Source organism: Sabethes cyaneus, chromosome 3 (assembly GCF_943734655.1).
Source record: "Sabethes cyaneus chromosome 3, idSabCyanKW18_F2, whole genome shotgun sequence".
NCBI lineage: Eukaryota > Metazoa > Arthropoda > Insecta > Diptera > Culicidae > Sabethes > Sabethes cyaneus.
The window spans coordinates 49365915-49389542 of NC_071355.1; the positions used below are offsets into that span (position 1 = coordinate 49365915).

At 41.0% G+C, this 23628-nt stretch overlaps 1 protein-coding gene across 2 annotated transcripts in view; it reads right to left on the bottom strand.

Moving 5' to 3' along the window:
* The window catches only part of LOC128741513 (SNF-related serine/threonine-protein kinase), an 89975-nt gene that overhangs the window by 18365 nt on the left and 47982 nt on the right, over positions 1-23628 (bottom strand). Inside the window, exons 3-8 of one of the 2 annotated variants that reach the window (XM_053837384.1) lie at positions 2131-2461; positions 1837-2055; positions 1598-1773; positions 1368-1509; positions 1090-1299; positions 849-986 (exon numbers count right to left, since the gene is read on the bottom strand). In XM_053837384.1, the coding sequence (XP_053693359.1) occupies positions 849-986; positions 1090-1299; positions 1368-1509; positions 1598-1773; positions 1837-2055; positions 2131-2348 (1103 nt within the window). In that variant the 5' untranslated portion in view covers positions 2349-2461. Of the gene's footprint in view, positions 1-848; positions 987-1089; positions 1300-1367; positions 1510-1597; positions 1774-1836; positions 2056-2130; positions 2468-23628 lie in introns of those variants that run through there. The other variant, XM_053837386.1, reaches the window with a different exon arrangement.

The following is a 23628-nucleotide window of genomic DNA, read 5'->3' on the forward strand; positions in this document are numbered from 1 at the left end:
TAGGGCCAGGGTTGCCACATGTACAGATGTTTAACACATGTTGAACAGATATTTGAAAGAAACCGCCTATACAGAATTGTATGCATAGAATGCAGATTTTCGTCAATTACACAGCTTAAACATATTTTTGAGCTTTTACGTGAGAGTGAAGGAGATGGAAATAGTCAGCAAAATGACTCTCTGTCTCTTTCACTCTCATAGTTTTGCATTGGACAGATTTTTGCACAGATATTTTTCTTCGTTGTACAGATTGCCAGATTTTTCCAACAAAAAACACAGAATTATATGTGGCAACCCTGGATAGGGCATCGCAGCTAGATCTCGATCGAAATACGCTATCCCCGAGTTAACTTAGTCAATTTTGAACTCCCAAAGTGAAAGGTTGATGCTAGATTAAAAGGGTTTTGTTTTCTAGTGAAGTGAATCAAGTGGTATTGATTGTGGTGAGTAAGTACTGAAAGAGGATATCTTAGTATAACAATTACCAGTTTAAGTCCTTAAACATAATCGCGTGTTTGTGAAATGTAATCTCACATTAATCGCAAAAATTGAAGAGCCTTGCGACAGCAAAAGCAAAAAAAGACTTTTTTCAGAACAATTGCTATACAACCAGTTGAAATAAAATAGAAAAAGTTTTTCAATCTAACGGAAGTATCTGGCTGAAAAAATACACCGCGTGTATTCTCCTCCTACTATTCTATGCAATCTGTTTTTTTTATTCCAGAACAGACAAACCAAAAAAAACACGAATAAAGTAGCTTTTATTGTAAGTGCATGCCTTATTATGTGTGAGTGTTAGTTTTATCGACAAGCAAAGGCAACAGATGAGCAGGCTTATTCGTGCTTACCTTGTTGAATTAGACACCGGCAATGTGAGCTCCGGTTTCCGTTTTTGCGCTTCTTCCTGCCGGTGTGCGCGCAATTTTCGCTCTGCCAGCAGAAAATAGGTCGCCGTTATATGATTATATTCATTACGATCTAAAGCCCTGCATCAACAAGAGAAATAGAAACAAATTAGTTTTCTCAATCAATAAACAGATCAGTTATCGAACAGTCCACCAATCTGTATCACTGAACAACCGGACTTACTCTAAAATTTCCTCTTTGGTTGCGATTTTGCCGTTGATCATTTTCTGGATAATCAACGAGTGATCCTCTTCGCTGACTTGTTCCCGGCTAACCAGAGGCAGGTACTCGGGCGTTTCCTCCGTGCTACCCTCCATCAGCCAGGTATCCTGTGCAATTTTTTGCAAAGTGGCACGTTTTTCTGGCTCGCGCACGAGCATAGTACCGATAAGCCTGGAAGCAACCAAAAACCATAGCTTGGTAAGTTTTTTTTCTGTTTTTTGTCGCTTTTTCTAACTTACCTGCGGCAGCCTCCGGACACGTGATCCGGCATTGTGTATTTGCAGTCCATTATCATAGTAAGCGTTTCGGAGTCGTTTGCTTCCTGGAAGGGTGGATGACCGCACACCAGCATAAACAGAATAACTCCCAACGACCAGACATCTGCAGCATTAAAAATAAAACGAAATAAATGATAAATTGCATACAATGAAACTGTTTTTGCCACTGTGGACATGGAAGCAAAACTAACCAACTGCGGGTGCATCGTAGGAATCCCCAAGTAAGATCTCCGGTGCCGAATACGCCAGACTTCCACAGGAAGTCTCCAGTTTTTGACCTGGGCAGAACTTATTACTAAATCCAAAATCAGTCAATTTCACCACTCCTAGCTTTTCGAAAAATACTACATTTTCAGGCTTTAGGTCCCTGAAAAACAAGTTAAAAAATTAAACCACGTTAATCGTATAATGAGCATATTAAATCGCTTACCTATGCACCACATGCAGCTGGTGGCAGTAAGAGATGGCGCGCACAATCTGTCGAAAGTACTCTCTGGCCACGTTTTCCGACAGGCCCTTATCGTGGCGCATAATGTAGTCGTACAGATCGCCGCCATCCCCGAGCTCAAGAATAAGATACAGTTTGGTCTGCGTGTCAATGACTTCGTACAATCGCACCACGTTGGGATGCTGTACCAATTTCATGCAACTGGGAATGGGAAATTACAAATTAATTCAATATATCCCGGAAGCGGGTGACAATTTCCAGCCGAGCATTACGTACCGTACTTCCTGGAACAGATGTGCCCGCGAGATGTCATCAAGCTTGGTTTTCTCAATCACCTTTACGGCTACTTTTTCGCCGGTAAAAACGTGACGGGCAAGCTTCACCACGGCAAAATGTCCTGAGCCGAGCGTTTCCTCCAGGTCGTATAGGCCAGCTATCTTCCCGTCATAAACACCGGCTCTGCTTGCGGCTGATAAGGCAAACGCACGTTGCATCCTGCTACGGTGTGTTTCGTGTGGTGGGATGGGAATGCAATCGGCGTTGATTATTCGCTTTCTACCGCAGGATACGGGCTGACCTCAGTCACAGGCGCACGAAGGGACACAATCTGGGTAGAAGTGGGATAAAAATATAGAACATTAATTACATCGCAATAATACTGAGCACATCTGCCGTAAGTGGGTGCATTAAGGCAAGCGGAAAATGTAATAATGAACTGCCGCACCATTCTTTTATAAAGTAGCAAAGTAGGTATGAGATTTATTTTAAAAATATTGAAACATTGTAATGTAACGCAGCTTTGTTTACATCATTTTGTCAGAGTCAATTCGTCACCAGAGAGCACCCACCAGCCAGTATGCCATATGCCACCACACGTCACTGATGGCAGTGGTGGTATGTCGATAGAACAAAAGAATTGTAGAGCATAAATCTCATTGGAAGTCACTTGCATAAAAACGTGATTTATTGCAGCTCGGATGCAGTTCCACAGGGAAAGAGCCGCTGAAGCGGAAAAACATGTTTCTTTCCCATTTCCTATTCGGGATTGATTGAGACACTTGTATCCTTCCGCTGCAGAGGGCTGGTTGTTTGTAGGTGTAGCTAGGTGTATGGTTTTTAGGTTAGTTCAACTGGTGGTTTGATTTATAAAGCTTTACGAAATAAATAGATTGGTTTTTCCGTACCAGACTTTGTATTTGGGCAATTCGATTGAATGCAATGTTTTATTTTGCAGTACCCACACAAAAGCAATGTTATTTAAATAAGCTAACAAATTGACGCCGTAATTCGCTATCAAGTTATTAGAAAATCAAGTAGTAGAAGGTCGGTGAAGACGGAAACTTTAAGGGTCAGAATATATGTAATATGGTAAAGATGGACACATGCAAAAAAATGTCGCTTGGTACATGCTAGGTGAATGAATAAGATCATCCCAGTTGGCCTCGAGGTACGACGCTGTTCTAACAAGAGTCGACTGAGAGAAATTGTAGGAGTCAAAATAATAATTGTTGCCTACAAATTTTACATTTAGGTATTCATTATTTAGACAGACACGTATTTTGTCTCCGACGAGAAATGAAGTACGTTTCTGTCAGAAAAATAACTACGTACATTACCTAATTAAACATTAAGTTTCGTTTTTCTCAATTTACAGATTCAAGTAAGACGCTCACCACAGGAATACTACCTGGACCTGCTCAGTAAAACTTGGAGTTGAAAACCAAACCATCACGAAACCATTTCGAATTAAAAAGGAACAAATTTCAAATAATAGCTATGGCCGAAAAAATCGACATTGTATCTGGCAAAATTGCTGTGAAATGGGATAATGAAACGCAAAACGTTGTGTTAGAGCGAGCTGAACTACAGATAGCATTAGAAGCTCCAGTTCTTGACGCCCTTGAAACAGTTCATCAAAACACTACACCATCCGAGACGCTGGTTAGTTTTGAGGGAGTAGTTGCAATCGATAAATGCAAAAGTAAATTCCGTAAAATTTTACCTTCTAAGTGTGCTATATGCTAAAACCAAATTTTGGCTGCACGTGAACAATCCAGAGAGCAAAAGATCTTGCTGACCATCCTAATTCTTGCCATACTAAAGTGATAACTTGGTGATTTCATAACTTAAATTGTCTATTGTATTTTTCAAATCGCGGACTTTATTGGTATTAGTACGTTATGCAAATAAAACGAATACTCAAAACGTGTTTCTGTATTTTCACTTAAAATCGTTTATTTTTCAAATCCCTAAAATATTATCGCAGCTTTCTTTTTAAGGGGTTCGCCGGTAGATCTTGATAAAAAATTTCCAAAATTCAACGATTTCAAATCTAACGCATCTTCTCTACTTGTGACTTGTACGAGGAGACAATAATATTGGTAAGAATACACACTGGTAGAGTGCTCACACAACTTTTCTTGTAATTTCGACGTAAAAATTATTTTGAGTGTAATAAATATGTATAGCAAAAACTAATCGGTTCGCAATAGACCATTTTATATGACAAGCGACAAGGTAACGTGTTGGATATTGCGCTTTCCCGTGCTGGTACTTTGACAATCCACAGATGACCCCACGGGAAAGCAATATCAATATTAGTAATGTTGTTAGTTCGTAAAAGGGTCTATTGGTATGTTTTTGCTACTCGCTTGCCATGCCTTCCCTATGAAAACAAATCTTTGCTAGTAGTAGTAGTAGTAAGTAGTAAGTAAATCCGCCTTTGCAAGCCTTTTGCCAGCTACCGCAAATCACGTTCCTAGTGGTGGAATCCAGAATCAGTTGAAGTGCCGAATTTGCCGAAAATAAGGTAAAATAAATGGTCATGAAGATATTACATATTTGTATTTATTTCCGAATAGCCCAGAAAGAGAAAACGTGAAATAACTAAATGTGTTCCAGAATTGACAAGCAATGTTATTACAAAATGAAGCTAAATATAATGGACATTTCAGTTTGAGTCACTCGAAAGCTCAACACATAATCCACTGGGCAAAGATACCCATAATGTAATGTTACCATATCACCCGGTAGATTTCTGGTTTATAGGAGAAAGAGCTGAAAGGCTGAATACGAAAATTTCCTCTGTTGCATGCCATTAATGCACTTTAAAATATTGAAAGTTCGTTTACCGGAATAATTATACGAAATAATTGTGAGTGCTTCATTAGTTCAACGTACTAGACACTATATATCGTAAATCCATGGCAGGCTGTTCCGTGATAACTAAAGTCCTAGACTCCACCTTAAACTGTAACACTGAGTAGGAACGTAAGCTACAAGTAGATGTGATCATATATACCTATTTAAAGGCCGCATTTGACAGCGCCTAGACATAAGCGTCTCGCAACAGTTTGTTTTTGTTACATGACTACGTTCGTATTTATCCGATAGGGTGAATGAAGAAATTGATTCAAAACTATCGTCCTCATTCACAAATAAATCATGAACCTATACCACAAGGCAGTAAATTGGGACCACTTTTATTCACGTTATTTTTTAACGATGCTGCCGCTACTCTTGGCCCTGGTTGCAGACTTGCATATGGTGATGATCAGGTTTTGAAAGGGGTTGATTACGCAAACGATCTTGGTGTCAGTTTGGACCCGAAACTGGCATTTGATCGTCATCGTGCAATGACAACTTCCAAAGCAACCTGTCAGTTAGGATTTATTGCCAAAATATGACGTGATTTTGATGACCCGCATTGTCTCAAATTACTCTACTGTGCATTAGTTCGTTTGCAGTCTGGACTCCCTGCCAGATCTACTGGAATCTCCTGATCGAACAAGTACAGAAAAGGTTTATACGACTAGCTCTGCGCAATCTGCTTTGGTGTGACCCTTATAATCTACCGCCCGTTAGTGATATATAACAACGATGTGAGGCGTGAAGTAGAAAGCTGGATAGCGGCTGCCTATGGGGTCTTTTAAAAATGGCGTAGTCAGCTGAGGCGTCGCAGACTACAACTCCTTACTTAACTGGCGCTCCATAAGATGCTGACGCTCCCGGAGGTACTCTAAGTTCACGAGGAGTGGACATTGAAGAAGAGTAACCGACGAGTTCTTGGCGTTATTGAGCGTAAAGCTTCAATTATACCTTAGGCGAGTTTACAGGCTGCTACTTAGCGAGTTTGCAAGTTAATTGTAATCCGCTAGCTAGTGGACAAGAGGACACTGGGCGAGTTTGCATTCCACTCGCAAATTCGCTAGCTGGTAGCCAGTAAACTCGCCTAATGTAATTGAGGCTTTACATTAAAAAATACCAAGAACTCGTCGGTCGCTCTCCTTCAACGTCCACGCTTCGTGGCCGTAGATTACCACCGGGAGGGTTAGCATCTTATGGAGCGCGACAGAACAAGAGATTTCGTTGACGTAACGGTCTGCAACGTTGGCGTAAATCCCAGTTGGCGGTTAGCCCTGGAGCCCTGGAAAGAGTTCTTTCGCCCCGTTATTGGTAGAGAAAGCCTCCATCCTACCACAAACGACAATGGCCTAGGGCTAATCAACTTCGCTGCAGCCAGAGGAATGGTTATCTGTTGTACCCATTTTGCACGATGGAACATTCGGAAGCACACCTGGAAACTCCTTAATGCAGAGGCCTGCTCTCAGATCGACCACGTTCTGGTTGATGGCCGGCACTTTTCTGATGTCGCAGACGTGCGATCCTTCCGGGGACCAGACGTTGACTCGAACCACTATCCCGTAGTAAGCAAGATCCGCGCCCGGTTGTCCAACGTATTCAAATCGAAGCCAACGAGGAAGATACGACTGAACATTCGGCGGTTATCAGCGGAGGGAGTTACTGCAGAGTACTCTCGGAAGACTGATGAGCGGATCGGTGAACCTCTCGGAGAGAACCTGAACGAACAGTGGAGACACATCCACGACGCGAGCAGTACTACAGCGCGGGAAGTGTTGGGTACTACTGCTGCAAGCACTTCCAGTGAGTGGTTTGACGCAGAGTGCCAGCGAGTGACTGATGAGAAGAATCGAGCCAGAAGTCACATTTTGGCTACAACTGTGACACGCCAGAGCAGAGAGAGATACCGAGATGCTAGAGCTACCGAAAAGAGACTTCACCGTCGTAAGAAACGTCAGCACTGGGATCGCGTTCTTGCGGAGGCGGAAAATTGCTTCGAGAGGCACGATACAAGAAGCTTCTTTAATACGATCAACGGAATCAGGAACCGGACCGTGCCAACCCCTGTTATGTGCAACGACAAGGAGGGAACCTGATTACCGAAAGATCGGTGGTGGCTAGGCGTTGGAAACAATATTTCGATGCATTGTTGAGTGGTGAACAAGATGGAACGGTCAACAGAAACAGGATAACGATTGAGGATGATGGACAAGCTGTGGATCCACCAACTTTGGACGAGGTTAGGAAAGCAGCGAGAGAGCTGAAAAACAGCAAAGCAGCTGGAAAAGAAAGTCGAATTTTGAAAGTCGGGAGCGAACGGCTGTATTATGCAATCCATCAGGTTATACTAAAGGTATGGACTGAGGAGGAATTTCCTACGGACTGGTTGGAAAGTCTCATATGCCCAATTTACAAAAAGGGCCATCGACACGAATGCAGCAATTATCGAGGTATTACTCTCCTCAATTCTGCGTACAAAATTCTCTCCCGCATCCTGTTTCTCAGACTGAGGCCGTTACAGGAAACCTTTGTTGGCGAATACCGGTGCGGTTTTCGAGAGAAACGCTCCACAACGGACCAAATGTTCACCTTGCGACAGATCCTCGATAAATTTCGGGAATTCAACTTGCAGACTCATCATCTGTTTATAGACTTCAAGGCGGCGTACGATCCAGTTAAACAAAACGAGCTGTGGCAGATTATGCTTGAACATGGTTTTCCAACAAAACTGATTAGGCTGATACGTGCTACCCTTGATGGTTCAAAATCAAGCGTCAGGATACCGGGTGAGACTTCGGACTCGTTTGTGACGTTAGATGGTTTGAAGCAAGGTGACGGACTATCGAACTTGCTGTTCAATATTGCATTGGAAGGTGCTATTCGAAGGGCCGGCGTGCAGAGAAGCGGTACCATCATCACGAAATCTCATATGCTCCTAGGGTTCGCGGACGACATCGAAATCATCGGTGTTAGCCGTAGAGCTGTGGAAGAAGCGTACACGCATCTTAAGGAGAAAGCTGCGAGGATAGGGCTTATCATAAATTCTACCAAAACAAAGTATATGGTGGCTGGTAGAGAGCGTGGTAGCCCTTCGGGTGTTGGAACTGCGGTGTTGATAGATGGAGATACTTTTGAAGTGGTCGACGAATTTGTTTACCTTGGTACGTTAGTGACATGTGACAACGATGTGAGCCGTGAAGTAAAAAGGCGGATAGCGGCTGCCAACAGGGCCTTCAACGGATTACGTAGCCAGCTGAGGTCCCGTAGCCTACAACTCCGTACAAAACTCGCGCTCTATAAGACGCTAATTCTCTCGGTGGTACTCTACGCTAATTCTCTCGGTGGTACTCTGCGGCCACGAAGCGTGGACGTTGTAAGAGAGCGACCGACGAGCTTTTAGCGTTTTTGAGCCTAAGATCCTGCGATCAATTCTTGGCGGCATATTAGACGAAGGAGTGTGGCGCAGGCGCATGAATCATGAAATATACTAAGTGTACAAAGATGCGGATATTGTGAAGCGACTAAAATACGCCAGGCTACCGTGGGCTGGCCGCGTAGCAAGGATGCCGGATGAGAGACCAGCGAAAACAATATTTAGCAGAAAACCCGACAGAGGCCGACGACTTCGAGGCAGACCCCGTACCCGTTGGATGAACGCTGTTGACGAGGATGCTAGAACAGCGGGTGTTAGGGGCGACTGGAGGGTGGTAGCCCAAGACCGAGTAATGTGGAAACGGCTCCTGAATTCGGCATTGATTCGATAAGCGGATTGTCGCCGAAAAAGTAAAGTAAGTAAGTAAGGTTAGCCCAGGATATAATGCTTTCAGAGTGGTTCCTAAATGTTAGTTCGTTAGTTCAAATAAGACTCCAAGATCTTTGACACACTGTACAGGGAGCACACCACAAAAGTCTACAAAAGTATTCAAGTATTCCTACAGATCCACACAATCGTTTTAGCACGTGATGACTTCCTAGATTTTAGTATCGTCAGCATAAAACAATCGACAGCAAAGCGGTAGTAAAAGCGAAACGTCGTTTATAAAAATAAAGAAAGGAAGCGGGCCTAGATTGCTGCCTTGCGGGACTCTAAATCGATTTAAATTGTACCGAGTTCCCTGTTTGAAAAGTAATGTCCTTACGTACCACACTAGATAGCGCTAGCTGAACATGGCAGGTATTTCAAAACAATATTTGAATATTCAAATTGCAAAGTCCACTAGAATCAAAGAGTCATGAATCATCTACTATAATAATATATGCCGCGGAAAGCAAGTGCGAATCAAAGTTAGCTAGCAAGTATAATATAACCGTCTACCGCTCTTAATAGAACTTATGAAAAAACTGATGCCAGCAGCTGAACAGTGAACTACATCTAATGCTACAGGGTTGCGAGAAGGCAGTTGAATTTTTCACCAGCTGGAAACTGTGTTTTGCAAGGTAAAAGTGTTATAGCTAAGCATAAATACAGCTTGCAGCTGTGTATTATCGCAGCATAGTAAGAAATTGGATAAATAACTTCCCGGGATGTTTTTCGTAGAACGAAAATATCCTACGAAAGGACTGCTCTAATATAATTTATTAGGCCATTACGAGCTCATTTCTATTTCATGACTGTGATTGTTTTCAAAGAATTATGTTCGAATATTTCTTCAAGCATTAGTCATTTTGGTTAGAATGCGTGAAGTACATACTAGCACTAGAAACTTGACGCGGCATTCTTAAAATCACACACCACATTGTGCAATTTATTAATTCTCCTCGTGATGAATCAAACTGGCACAAAACTGCAACACCCTCTCGTAACATCCGATATGTTCAGTTCATGACAATTTGCGATCGGTGGTTAACTGGGCATGCAAAATACAATGCTGATGGTAACAAATTGTCTCAAGCTTCCTCGAGTGTGTCATGTGCGCTCCAGGCAAGCAAGCAAGCCAGCAAGCAACGTGAGCTAGTAAGCTTCAACTAAGTGACAATGTTTTGTCAGCAAAAAGTGAATGGGCGTTTTGTGTCAAGTGGGTTACGTTTGTATACATGAGTAGGTGCCAGTTGAACCTACGCCGTAGGAATGTTTTACTGGTGATGATAATGGCACTCTTTAGCAGTTTGCGATGGACGAACCAACTGACGTTTTTAATATCTTGTCTTGTTTGAAAGTCTTTCATTGCATTAAAAGTATAACTTACGTTGAATAACTATCGTCATTAAACGAAAATAATATAATGGTGATAAAAATCGAATTAAATTTAAATTACTGACAGAGTATAGGGCACTTTTCCCGAGGATAAAGATTAGAAATTAAACAATTACCGAGCTTAGACCCTCCGGGCCGTTTTTCCTGGAATCTAAAATTGTATTGCCTAGTCTAGCTCGCTCGGTGGGAGCCGTAAATTTCTTAAATTGAATATAGGCATCAATCGTTGTCGACACATCAGCCAGCCAGCAGAAGCAGATGATGCTTGGGATATTTTCACTTTGCCGGCACGGCAACGACAGTCTAAAAGTGCTGAATGGATACGGTGTCCTGTTCTCATTCAAGCACCTATGCAGTACAACGCGAGTGTATTGACGTCAAACGAGTGAGGCAGTAAGTCGGTTAATTTATTTTATAAATCCGGTATTCGCGTCCGGGAGCGTCACAAAGAGGGAAAAGCGTTCGTCGCGGGCAGAAAATAGCATCGAATGCCGAACGATAGGCCATAATGTGCTTCCGATAGATTACTAAATTTGTCGCGCGGCGGTCTGATCGCTCTTGCGCTGGCTTACATCGACGCCGATTTGAGGTTTGTGTCATGTTCCACAAGCAATCGCATTCTTCGACATTTGTTGAAGCCATTTGGACCATTTTCGAGTCGAGCGTAAAAACAATCGCAAATTATTGTAAATCATTGGCTTTGCTTCATTCATCGGGTGAGTGCAGAAACGCACGATAAATGAGTCACGCACGAAGTAAACAATTGGCTGTGCATGCCATTAGGATGAATGGAATATCACTTAGCGAGTCATCTATGATTGATGGTATTTATACTAATGATTTATTAACTATCTACTATGATATTACAAATCAGATTAAATATTTTATTAATTGAATTCGGTGTTTCATCCAAAAAGCGCGAAATATGCGGCTTCTTTATTGCTAGCCCTCTTATAGTACTGACATTATTTATTTTCAAATGCTTACTGACAAGATAAATTTGAATAGAATTTTGGATGCCAATTTACAACAACTATGCAGTCAAAAACGCTTGAAATTGGGAGTTACCTGGAAGGAGCGTCAAATCTAGCTCTGGCTCTCTCACGCCTCTACCTAGCACCACCTCGAAGATCTAAGTCAGTCAATGACATTCGATGGCCATAAATAAATGCTTTATGTACATCCTGGAGCAGCTATGCTAAGCTAGAAGGTGCCAATTTTAGCGCCAGCTCCCCGGGTGAGGAGCGGCTCATATAGCGTCTGACTCGGAGTGACCGACTGAATATGAAATGTTGTTTCCCACAAGCTGTACCTAAGATGGCAGTCTTATTAGCGAGATTTAGGTATCACAATCCAGGTAAGGTAGTATACCTTACTCTTATTTACCACGATCAACGAAAATGGAAATACGGAACGGATCAATCGGTATAGGACACGCAAAGAACAAGGAAACGAGTAATGGTACCTGGAACGTCCGAATCCCAACTTTCTATAAACCTGCACAAGCTAACAAGCTTGCTCGAGAGCTACATCGACGCGGAGATCGTTGCTATTCAGGAAGTTCAATGGCCGAACCCCAGAGATAAGTAGTTCCATATAGCATACCCTATTGCAGGCACTTAGGCGTGGTACACCAATTACGTAACGCAAAAATTCCGGTTTTTGACCCCCTCCCTCCCATATGTAACATTAAGTAACGCTTGGCACAATCCCCCCACCCCCATTAAATTACGTAACGTTAACCAAACCACCCCCCCCCCCCGGGTGCGAATACAATGCTGGTACTCAGCATTGAATGAAAATGGCATAAACCGCATATTTAATTTAATAATTAAAGAATTCAACCAAATCAGCAAGAGCTTCATATTAAAAACCACAATCAGTCCATGTTAAGCTGAAAAGGTCTTGAATCGTAATATGTAACTGGAAATTTAATAGAATTATCTCATTCAGCTACAAACCATAATTTTGTACCAGAATTTTCATCAGTATAAACCGATTCACTGTTTTCCACCTCCACACATCCTATCCTCGTTTGGCAACTACCTTTTTGGTATTCTTGTTACGTAACTATTCTCATGACTCCCCCCCCCTATGTAACAAAAAGTAACGCAAGCTCGACCCCCCTCCCTCCCCTCTAAGCGTTACGTAATTTGAGTACGAAGCCTTATTTCAAGTATAACAACTTCTACAGCGGCGGTAGAAAGACAGAACATAAAGTCGGTTTCGTAGTGCTGAACAAAGCGAAGTGTGTTGAGAATTAAGGACAAATTCTTCATCTTCATTGAAATTAAAGAAAAGCAGACATTGAAGAAGCCTGACAGTCGTAGGCGAAATACGTATCTGTCGTGAATAAAATTAATAGTGGAATTTAATCGTGAAAAAGTTTTTCTTTAATTTCAATCTTCGTATTCCGCTAAGACGCTAAAAAAACTTCAGTCTTCAACTACAGCCTAATCAACGTATACGCTCCGACAAATGATAAAACCGATGAAGCGAAGGACGAGTTCTACGATAGCCTTGAAAGGACCTATGGACAGTGCCTAAAACATGACGTGAAAATCATCATCGGAGATGCAAATGCGCAGATCGGAAGGGAAAAAAAGAATATCGATAATATCGATGTCGTCCACAAACCCTAGAAGCATATGAGATGATGGTACCGCTTCTCTGCACACCTGCCCTTCGAATAGCACCTTTCAATGCAATAGCAAATTCGATAGGTTGCCACCTTGCATCAAACCATGTAACATCACAAACGAATACGATGTTTCACCCACTTTCCTAACGTTTGATTTTGAAGCATCAAGGGTAGCATGTATCAGCTTAATCATTTTTGTTGGAAAGCCATGTTCAAGCATAATCTGCCACAGGTCATTCCGTTTAACTGAATCGTACGCCGCCTTGAAGTCTATAAACAGATGAGTGAATATGCAAGTTGAATTTCCGGAATTTATCGAGGATTTGTCGCAAGATGAACATTTGGTCTCGAAGATGTCTTCATGTCTTTCAAATTGGCTGCCCATGATTGGTACATATTGGTACGTACCATTAACACCGCCAAAATGAAGTACATGGAAGTAACTGGTAGGAAACGTGGGAGTCCAAATGGTGTTGGTACCGAGATAAAGCTGGATGGGGAACGATATGAAATTGGGGAGGAATCCATATACCTTGCAAACGAATTGCTGCCACAAATCGGGCCTTTCACGGATTACGCTACCACCTGAAGTCTAAAATAACAGCAAAGCCTAGGTGCTACATTCCGTTATCGAAACTTGTCCTTCTGTTGTTATACCACAGACTTCCCAGCCAGTTGTTAGAGTACACGATAATTGCGGGGCCAGTGCAACGATACTATTGACTCTAACAGCTTCTCCCAGCCGAGATTCGAATTTACGACGACTGACTTAATAGACCAGCATCGTACCTCGAGGCCAACTGGGAGGCTGACTGAAGTCTCGTAGTTTGCAAATTCGCACAAAACTGGCGCTGTACAGAACACTAATCTTACCAGTGACCTTTTACGGACATGAATCATGGAGGCTAAACGAAGCTGATCGACGAGTGCTTGGGGTTTTTGAACGTAATTGTAATTTGCAATTTATTGGTTTATTTCTTACGGTAGTCTATTAGTTTGAAACTTTTATATCAGATCAAGGAAAATTAAAATTAAACATTCGGTGGCAAAATGAAAGAGTGTGGCGCAGATGCATGAACCACGAGGTGTTTCATACATACAAATAGACTGATATAGTGAACCGGCAATACAATGTGACATAAAATACAATGTACAATGTGCCCGGCTGCGGTGGGCTGGGCATGTGGCCAGAATGCCCGACGAAAGAGTAGTCAAAACTATGTTCAGCAGAGAACCAGGAATAGGCCGTAGATATTCGGGCAGGCTCCACTCCCGATGGATGTGCGCTGCCGCGGACGATGCAGGTTCAACTAATATTTGAGGGAACTGGAGAACAATAATACTGGAGGACTATAATTCGTTCGGTGGAAAAAAATCCTAAAATTGTCCTATTCCTCATATTGCCAGCTGAATAAGCTGAAAAATTATAGGAACAAGCATCTTCCAGCTTTGGGCGCTTTGGATGGCGTTAGATTTTAGAAAATCGTTATTTTAGCAAATAAAAATAAATTTTAATGACGTTGCCAAACTACTAACAATATTATTAAGCGCTCGTATTACATAATAAACGCAATTTTTTTATTTAAAATGCTGTGCAATCGTTCCAGACATGCGCGGTACAAATAACTGTAACTATGTCATTTTTTTGGAATTCATCGAATCGGCTTCAAACGCATATGCTAAAAATGTTAATCGTTTGATATAAACAATAAAAAAATCGATTTTTTAGAATTGAAAAAGTACTATGCCCCCTTAAAGTAAACTACCTTCGTAAAATTTCTACTGCAATATGTCTGAAAGAGTTCAAGAAAACATTCAGGTACCAACCGAAAGAGTGTGGGTGCGAGTCCCACCTGCCTTTGCACAACCCAATATATTTTTGGTCTATATCGAAATTTTCCAGTTCATTCAATTATTCATTCGTCGCATCAGACACCTCCTTTCTATTCAAAAAAAAAAGGTTCTAAAAGTTTAGTAAGAAAACTGAACGTGATGCCCAATTTTATAATTTTCTGAATTCAACTACAACAATCAATTAAAACCCCCTATGCGGTTTTTTGGTGCAAATCTGTGTTGCTTGAGGTGGTAGAAGATAATATTGACATACCCAAGTTACCATTATCTGCAACCTAATGACCATTATCTGCGACATAATTGGGTTCGAATCCGGCAAAATATTGAAGTGCTATCTTTTTCTCTTACTAATTTAGCTCCTGCCAGCATCAAGTGTAGCACCAAATAACAGAGAGTGAACTGCACGATGTTATTATCTAATAAACAGAACATCTTGAGAACAAACATCTGTTGTACGTATTTAAGTAAACTTTTGTCTTGCCGAGGAGTGTTATTGGTAGAGGCTAGAATTGGAAGCACTGAAATCTTTACTGCTTAGTGCTTATTATTGCAGGAAACTATCTAATTGGTGCGTCCATAAGGACTGAGAAGAGTTTTGTTTGATTTAAAAAACTAATTCTGAAACCACTTATCGTAAGTTACTGGTCCAAATTTCAGGAGTAAAATTAAAAACAATCCTATTGGATATCTTTTTAGAACAATTTCCTGTTCACAAAAAAAAAACACAGAAATGTTCCGGGTTACGATCGTCACTGTTACACACGATAGGACGCTAGTCTAGCAATCGTCACGTTCACCTGTCAACTTTTTCGTCCGAATTGAACTGGTCCGGCGAGTTGTTTACAAACTAACACTCGAGAATGGCGGACTGTTGCGAGCCTCGCCGTCTAGTGCAACCAAATTATGCAACACACCTCACGAAATGGTGCGCAAACAAGCATCAATATGCGGATGGAGTTGAGCACCCACCGTTCAACAATACAGCGGTGACCAGCAGCGTAACTTAAAGTTTATTGCCTTAAAGTAAAGATTGCGCGCTGAGACTTGGCCAGATGACAAACATCAGAGTGGAACCATTCGGTAACCACGCGCTAAAAGGAGAGGGAACTCACCGTTTCGAGGATCTGCGTTAATCGTGCTCGCTGGTTCGGACTATTGATGACGAAAATGCAGTTCATTGAACCGCGCGCACATGCCGAATGAGAGCATATTCGTCAAAGCGACTAATGGTCGAGGGAAAACTAAGCCATGTCAATCATCGTAATGTGTGACCCTGCTCCGTCGGTTACAATTTCGAATTAACGCGCTGCAGCCGCGCCGGTAACCGTAGACCAGCGAAATATGGTCCTTAGTAGACCGTGTCGGATGAGAAAAAACAACGTCTTGCTTTGGGTAGAGTTTTGTGTAATTACTGATCTCGACCGTCGGACGGCTGATTTTTCAATATGCTTAATTGCTGCTGGCAGTGACTATTTTTATTTTATTATTCTTTAAGCGTCAGTTACTTGTCGAGCGATATGTATGAAAACCACGGTCTTCCTGCGTGGCAAAATAATCGATAATTGTTTATTACATTGCGCGTAACTTTTAGTGTGGGAAAGAAGTGCCAAATGGTCCATATTTAGAACCTCTGCACAGGCAATTTAAATTGAATCCTTGTATGTAACGACACATGAGTATTTATAGTAAAATAGTAATCGAACGTTCGAGTCCTTGCTTTCGTACTTAATGGTACGTTACTGTGCGATAAAAATAAAACGTTCACCACCCAATACTAAGTCTTCTAAGACTTACAATGTTAGGGCTTCAGTGAGGACAAACTGAGAGTACTCAACGAATGTAATTATATCATTTAAATGACCGAATTTATTAAGCGTTTACCGCGCATTTTTCATATTACTTTGAATGTTTCAACCAATAGATATACAAACTGTGTGTAAATGAACTCTTTCAAATGAACGATGTAATGCGTTCATGGGGTATGAATTTCGATAGTTAATTTTACCAAGCTTATCTTTCCGTAATCAACGAGCACTGGTCGGGAACCTAACAAAACAAATGACTAAAACATTACAAATTACTTATCGTGTGCGATAAGTTCATCAAATGACACGTATACTGCTCACAACTGCTGTTCAGTAGAGAGCAATAGAAAACCTGAACCAAATGTATAAATCAGATAAATATTTTCAACCTTTTCCAGCTGTTTACACGTTTAGAAAATTTGCTAACTTCAAAAACAACGAAACGATTCGGTGTAGCGCTACGATCGTCAGGATGTTATTGCACACCCGTCCTCCGTAGGCAGCGAGCAACTCAAATCATAATAAATGATTGAGAGGCAATTTAGATTTTAAGATCGCAATGCTATCCCCCCCTTCAGTGCAGCGCAATATGAATTATATCGTCCATCCAGATGTTGTGTTTGGTTTTATTTCCATTAGCACATCGTACGTAGGCCAGTCACGGCCGTTCGAGTTTACCTGCGAATAAACTCCGCGTCTGATTACATGTACCTACTTGTACACTCCACGGATCACATGGTTCGGTTGGGGACTTGTTATCATTGTCGTGCAAAATGTTTACTCATCAGCAGTAGGGTTTAAGCCGAGGACCTTGTAATACCGAGATGTAGTGCATTAGATGTCCCATTTTCGTATGTATTTCAATTAGAAATACAGGCTTACTGTGTTTCAATGAATGCTTGCATCAATGTATGACCTTACTGTTTTCATTACATTAGAGCTGAGACTTTATTTGTGTTGATGTCATTATAATTACCTGTAAATAAAAGAAGAAAGAAAAAACAATTGAAAAAAAGCAGAGAACTAGTAGAACAATGAGGATATCTAACGAAAATGACCCCAAATTGAACCTTGAACAACTGATGCAAGTGCAAATCTTTTACTTTATGACTCAACACACTGCGCTCCATAATTGATTAAATTTTGTGATGTGTTCTTCCTATAACACAATTGTAAAAAAATGGTCTAGAACCAAAATAACTCCATTGACCAAGTTTCGTTGGGATTTCTGCTGGAGGATACTTAAGGTGCAAGGTTCCTCTGATGGTACTTCACGAATACATTGCAAACTATTCGCTTATTTGCTTCCGCTAATGTCGTATAGAAATATTTTAAAAGACGTTTTGAAATTTTTATTATAGCAGCGAGAGTGAAATCGGGAGGATCATGAGCAATGTAACAAATGCTTTCTGGCTTAAATGGTAACGAATAAGTACTAAACTAAACAGGAATTTACGTTGGTTAGGTTAATTTAAACTCGCTTACGGTAGTATCAACAAAGATGAATTGATTCACTTTTTTGTATACTAATTTACTCAAACTGATAAAGAACTCACTTGAAGTATAAAACCACAAAAAGGCATACATATCTATGTGCAAATGAACACAAAACGAGCGAGAGTTTATTCTTCTATGCTAGTTCCGCTGGGGTAGTGCTAAAACCTTTCACTAGGTTTGTTTACGTTTACACATTTGCCCTTTTACATCCGGTAAAATTCCAAGCAAAATTCACAAACTGAACAGGCAATAGAAATCTGATAAACTGAACAGTTAATCAGCAGGAAAATGATCAATTGTACGACACGCTCATTTAAAATGTAACACAAAGTGATCTTTCGTTTCCCTGAGTTACACTACGAAAGTGAACGTATTTGTATACAAAATAATGATCCACAAATTATGAACGGTCTGAAAAAGCGAAAAATTGCAACTTCATAACTCATTAAATATGCATCCTAGTGATCAACGGTCTTTAGAAAAAAATAGTTATTTTAACATACTGAATAACTTTGTACAACATTTGAAGGCAATGAAACGATTGTATACAAAGTTGGTGAGCAATATTGATTTTTAAGTGCTTTTTCAAAAACAAATTATTATATATTGCAAACAGTGAGAGATAGTTACAATAGATCATAAACTTTTCCTAAGACTCATCACGTTTGAAAACTGACGCATTTATTCGTTATAGGCCCCAGTTAGCTTCGAGGTACGATGCTGGTGGTGCTGGTGCTAGTGGTTTTCATGACCAATTTCATAAATTTAATAAAACTATGAGCTCCACCAGAACATCTTGATGACCGCTATAAAACTGCTTTTCGCTCAAGGGGCCCACTCTTCACAAGGTTTTTGTGGCCTCTAAGAATCAGGCTATAAAGCTTAAGTAGTCTTATCACGCTTATCTTTTTGTTGCTTGACAGCTACAAAGATAATAACTTTTTTCTGCTACATACTTTGCTATGATGAATTTTTATTTGTGAGATAAAAATAATACTCAAATATGGCAATACGGCCTTGCATAAAAATGATTTCAGTGTTGAACTTTAATATTCTTCATGACGGCAGCAATAAATCTGAATGGTCTGGGTGTTATTAAAACATCTATAAAAGCTTTATAAAACTAACAGATTTATTGCATATGGTAAATTCATAAGAGATGTGGCGCAGTCAACTAGTTTTATCGTGGTAATATTAGCAATCACAATAAATTTGCTTAATTACCAGTTTTATAGCAAGTTGTACCAGTAGTTTTTTATTTGTGTCATCCTGATATTGCGCAATACCAAGTTAAAACCAGAAGTAATGATTAAAACCGCGATAGAACCTTTATAAAATTCAGATACAACCAAGCGGGATTAGAATTGTTACTTGAGTTATAATCTGGTTCGGTCCGCGGATCCCCCAGTTTGGGTAAAAAGGAACATTATACAAACTTAATAAGCGTTGCTTCAATGACCTTCTCTTACGCAATTTTTCGCTCTTCCCCCCTCACGTCTTGTCTCCCCTGAAATACTATCAACACCTTTGTTCCATGGCTGGTAAACTGCTTGGTAATGCGTACCATCGGTGCCTTGTGCACTGGGCATAAAATAGACCCCACAGTGGTTCACAGCCTCTTACCTAGCAACTCCTACCCCTGCCTCCTCGTGGTACCAGCCGGGATACGAGCAACCTCGGTGGAGATCGGGTAACCAACCCCGGGGGAAACCAAGGTCGTATGCTGACAGGGGAGGAGGGCTCCTTCGAGCTACGTTGGCCCTCCGGCGATAATGTGGGGTTGGTTGCGGGCTTTGCAAGCCTGAACCACTAAAAACCAAAGCAATGGACTCCGTAAGTAATAATAATAGCGTAAACCGACAAGAGCTATGGAAAATTTTGGACGAAAACGGCTTTCCGGGTAAGCTTACTAGACTTATCATGGCTACGATGGATGGGATCCAGTGCTGTGTGAGAATCTCGGGTGGATTGTCGGACCCATTCGAATCTCGCAGGGGACTTCGACAAGGAGATGGTCTTTCCTGCCTGCTATTCAATATTGCGCTTGAAGGTGTTATAAGGCGAGCGGCGATCGAAATGCGGGGCACGATTTTCAATAAATCCAGTCAATTTATCTGCTTTGCTGACGACGTGGATGCTGTCGGCAGAACATTTGAGGCGGTGGAAGATCAGTACACCAGACTGAAACGCGAAGCAGAGAAGATTGGATTGAAGATAAATACGTCTAAAACGAAGTATATGCTGGCGAGCGGGACCGAGCGCGAGAGGGCTCGCTTTGGCAGTACCGTGGTAATCGACGGGGATGAGTTCGAGGTAGTCGACGAGTTCGTATACCTTGGCTCACTGGCAACAGAGGACAACAATACCAGCCGTGAGATTAAAAGACGTATTATCAGCGGAAGTCGGGCCTACTACGGACTCCACAAACACTTGCGGTCGAACAATTTGAGCCCCAGTACAAAGTGCACACTGTACAAAACGCTAATTAGACCGGTTGTCCTCTACGGGCACAAAACGTGGACACTGCTAGAAGAGGACCTACGAGCACTCGGAGTTTTCGAACGGCAGGTGCTAAGAACCATCTTTAGCGGAGTGCAAGAGAACGGTGTATGGAGGCGAAGAATGAACCACGAGCTCGCGCGTCTCTACGGCGAACCAAGTATTCAGAAAGTGGTTAAAGCTGGACGGATACGTTGGGCAGGACATGTTGCTAGAATGCCGGACAACTATCCTGCAAAAATGGTTTTCGCATCAAATCCGGTAGGAACAAGACGAAGAGGGGCACAGCGAGCGAGGTGGCAAGACCAGGTGGAGCGAGATCTGGCGAGCACTGGGTGCCCGCGGAACTGGAGATCAGTTGCCATGGACCGAAACAGATGGAGAAATTATACTGCGCAGGCCTTGTCATAAGACGTTAGGCCAATTAACTAACTAACTAACCTTTGTTCCATTACTTTTTTCTACAATTCCCTCCATCGATTGTAACAATCTACCGTTATAAAAAATTAATTAAATGCCTGATCTAATTACAAAGGTCAAGACAAAAACACAAAGTTGGTCTATCAACTATAGTTGATGGTTGACCCAAGAATCCCGGGTTTGTTTTAATGGATCTTAACATCTTCAAACGCAGTTGCCGACCGTAAGTTCCACTGCGACGTTTACTGTAAACTATTTTGTTCCTTTGTTAGGGGGTATTGGACCACTACGACTAGTTCTTTGATCTATTGTGGTGCACTGTGACACATCCGAATGATTGTTTTCGGAAACATTTGAGAACACTACTCACGGTAGACTTGGCTAAATTAAACGATTTCGCTGACCGTGTTGGATTTTTCACGTGGGTGTCCGAAATTAATTTCCATCTTTCCAGAACCAGATAATTCTGGACTTAAGATTCTATAAAAAAAAACAACAGGTGCACGATTTGACTGAAAAGCAGAAGGTTGCAAGAGCCGTAAGATGTCAGCAGCTGCTCAAGCGGTACGAAGATTGTGAAATTCTGTTTTCGGACGAAAAAATGTTCCTAAAGATACATGCTGCTCATCTTTATGATATTCCTCGGGACAAAGTGACTGTTCAAAGGTTCCAGAATGTTATAAGGGTGATGGTATGGGGATGTTTCCCCAAAGATTTAAAGGTTCCATTGGCGTTCATTGCACCTAGTGTTAAAATGAACACTAAATAATACAACTATAATGATTTTAAGAACCATTTACTTCCCATCGTCAAAAAAACACTACAAGAATGCACCATACTTTTTCCTTTCTACAAGGTTCTGCACCGTCTCACCAGGCAAAAGCTACACATGTTTGGTATGAGGACAATTTTCCGAATTTTAATTTTTCGAAAGAGTTGCCTATTTCTTCGCCCAATTTGAATCCATTGGGTTACATGCTAGACAAACCAGGGAGCACCAAAGGATTGACTGTGGATACTTTCAAGCAGCGTTTGGAGTAAATTTGGGATGAAATGCCTCAGTATATCGTGCGTGCCAGTTGTAACGCGTTTAAACAACTATTGCGACTTGTAATTAAAGCATTAAGGCAGAAAGATTTGAATTGGACTAATTTAAGACAAATGCTATGGACTTTATACGGAATACACTCAATTTTTAGTACTACTAGTTTAAAAAAATATATGCTACATGTATGTCTACTATTTGTGCTTATTTTCTACAGTATTGCAATGAGTTTAAAAGGAATCATGGGTCAAATAAGTGATGTTCGAGAAAAAGTGGTATTTTTGGAATAATAGGGAACATCGAATTTTGGAAATAAAGTCTTCGATTCATTACCATTATTGGATTCATAACCATTAACTCCTAGTACAAAGTTTCATTAAATTTATTCGATAATTTGAAAAATGCCCATGTGTCACATGAAGAGATTATTAGATTTTAATATTTTTGCAAATGTTTGTTAATATTTTATCTTTAATTATGTAAAAAAATGAGGATCAATGCCTTATTTCCATTGCAAAATTACACGGTCAGCTCACGATTCAATCATAATCCGATTAATCGTAACCGAAGCACAAGATTTGATGTTCGGTGTTACAGGTGTGCTTCACTTTTTCTCATTACTTTAACCAAGTGGGCGAAACAGTACCATTAAAGCAGGTGGGCAGTGCCCAATCGTGCTTCTTGTGTTTTTATTCTAGATTTAGGTAACGTTCAATTTGCAGTGATTCTTTATGTTGTACTTTTCTGCTGGCAGTTTGGGTCATATAGAAACCGGTAAAAAATTCAACACTGTCTGCCTTTATTGGGCAGGTACCAAGACCAACCAAGTGAGTAGCCATTTTGTCCCCATAAACAGTGAAATAAAGTTCGCAAACGAAATTCCACACATGACTTGCGATGTCGGTCAGCGCGAAATACAGACCAAACCTCTAAAACTAACTGAACCTAGAGCTAACCGTTGTTGTTTCGGTACACAGAAGCTCATTAAAGTTTATTTCTGCCCGAATTGCTCCTTGCTTTCAACCGCAAACCTCTCACCGTGTTGTGTTTGCTTTAAGTCGAAGCTGAACTTTGGCAACAGTCAGGAGGAGTAAGCGTTTGAATTAAACATCGCACTGGTTTAGACGTGCTCGACGGTTTACTATCGACGGAATCCGCGAAAGAACCCGTTTGTTTATGTTTTTTTCTTTCTCTCTCGCTCCGTACACCGTTATCGAATGTTAATGAATTAAAAAAATCAATCAGTTGCTCATCGCCCTGGATCGGAACGTGAGATGTATTGATACAAAAATAGTAAGTCTGAATCAGTGCTCCTTTTTTGAAAAATGATGGTATTGCAGGAAAGCCGCTTACATATTTGCTGGTTAAGGAAATAAAAAAAAAGTTGGAAGTTTAAAGAGCAATGAAACATCTTAATTTCAAATTATTTTGGCACTGATATTTGGCAGTTACAAATCTTAGCTTCCGTTCGAATTTAAACTTGCCAAATTCGTTTTATGACCGTCCTCCTCTGTACGCGGATGAAATAATGAGGCATAAGTTTAATAGACAAACGGTTTTGAATTCGATTTTAGCTAGTCGGAACGAATGAACGGAACAGCAGCGGGTTGCAATTTTATTCGATTTTGTTTTTGCATTTTACCTGTCCATTCGCATTCCGTCGACTTTTAAATCCCCC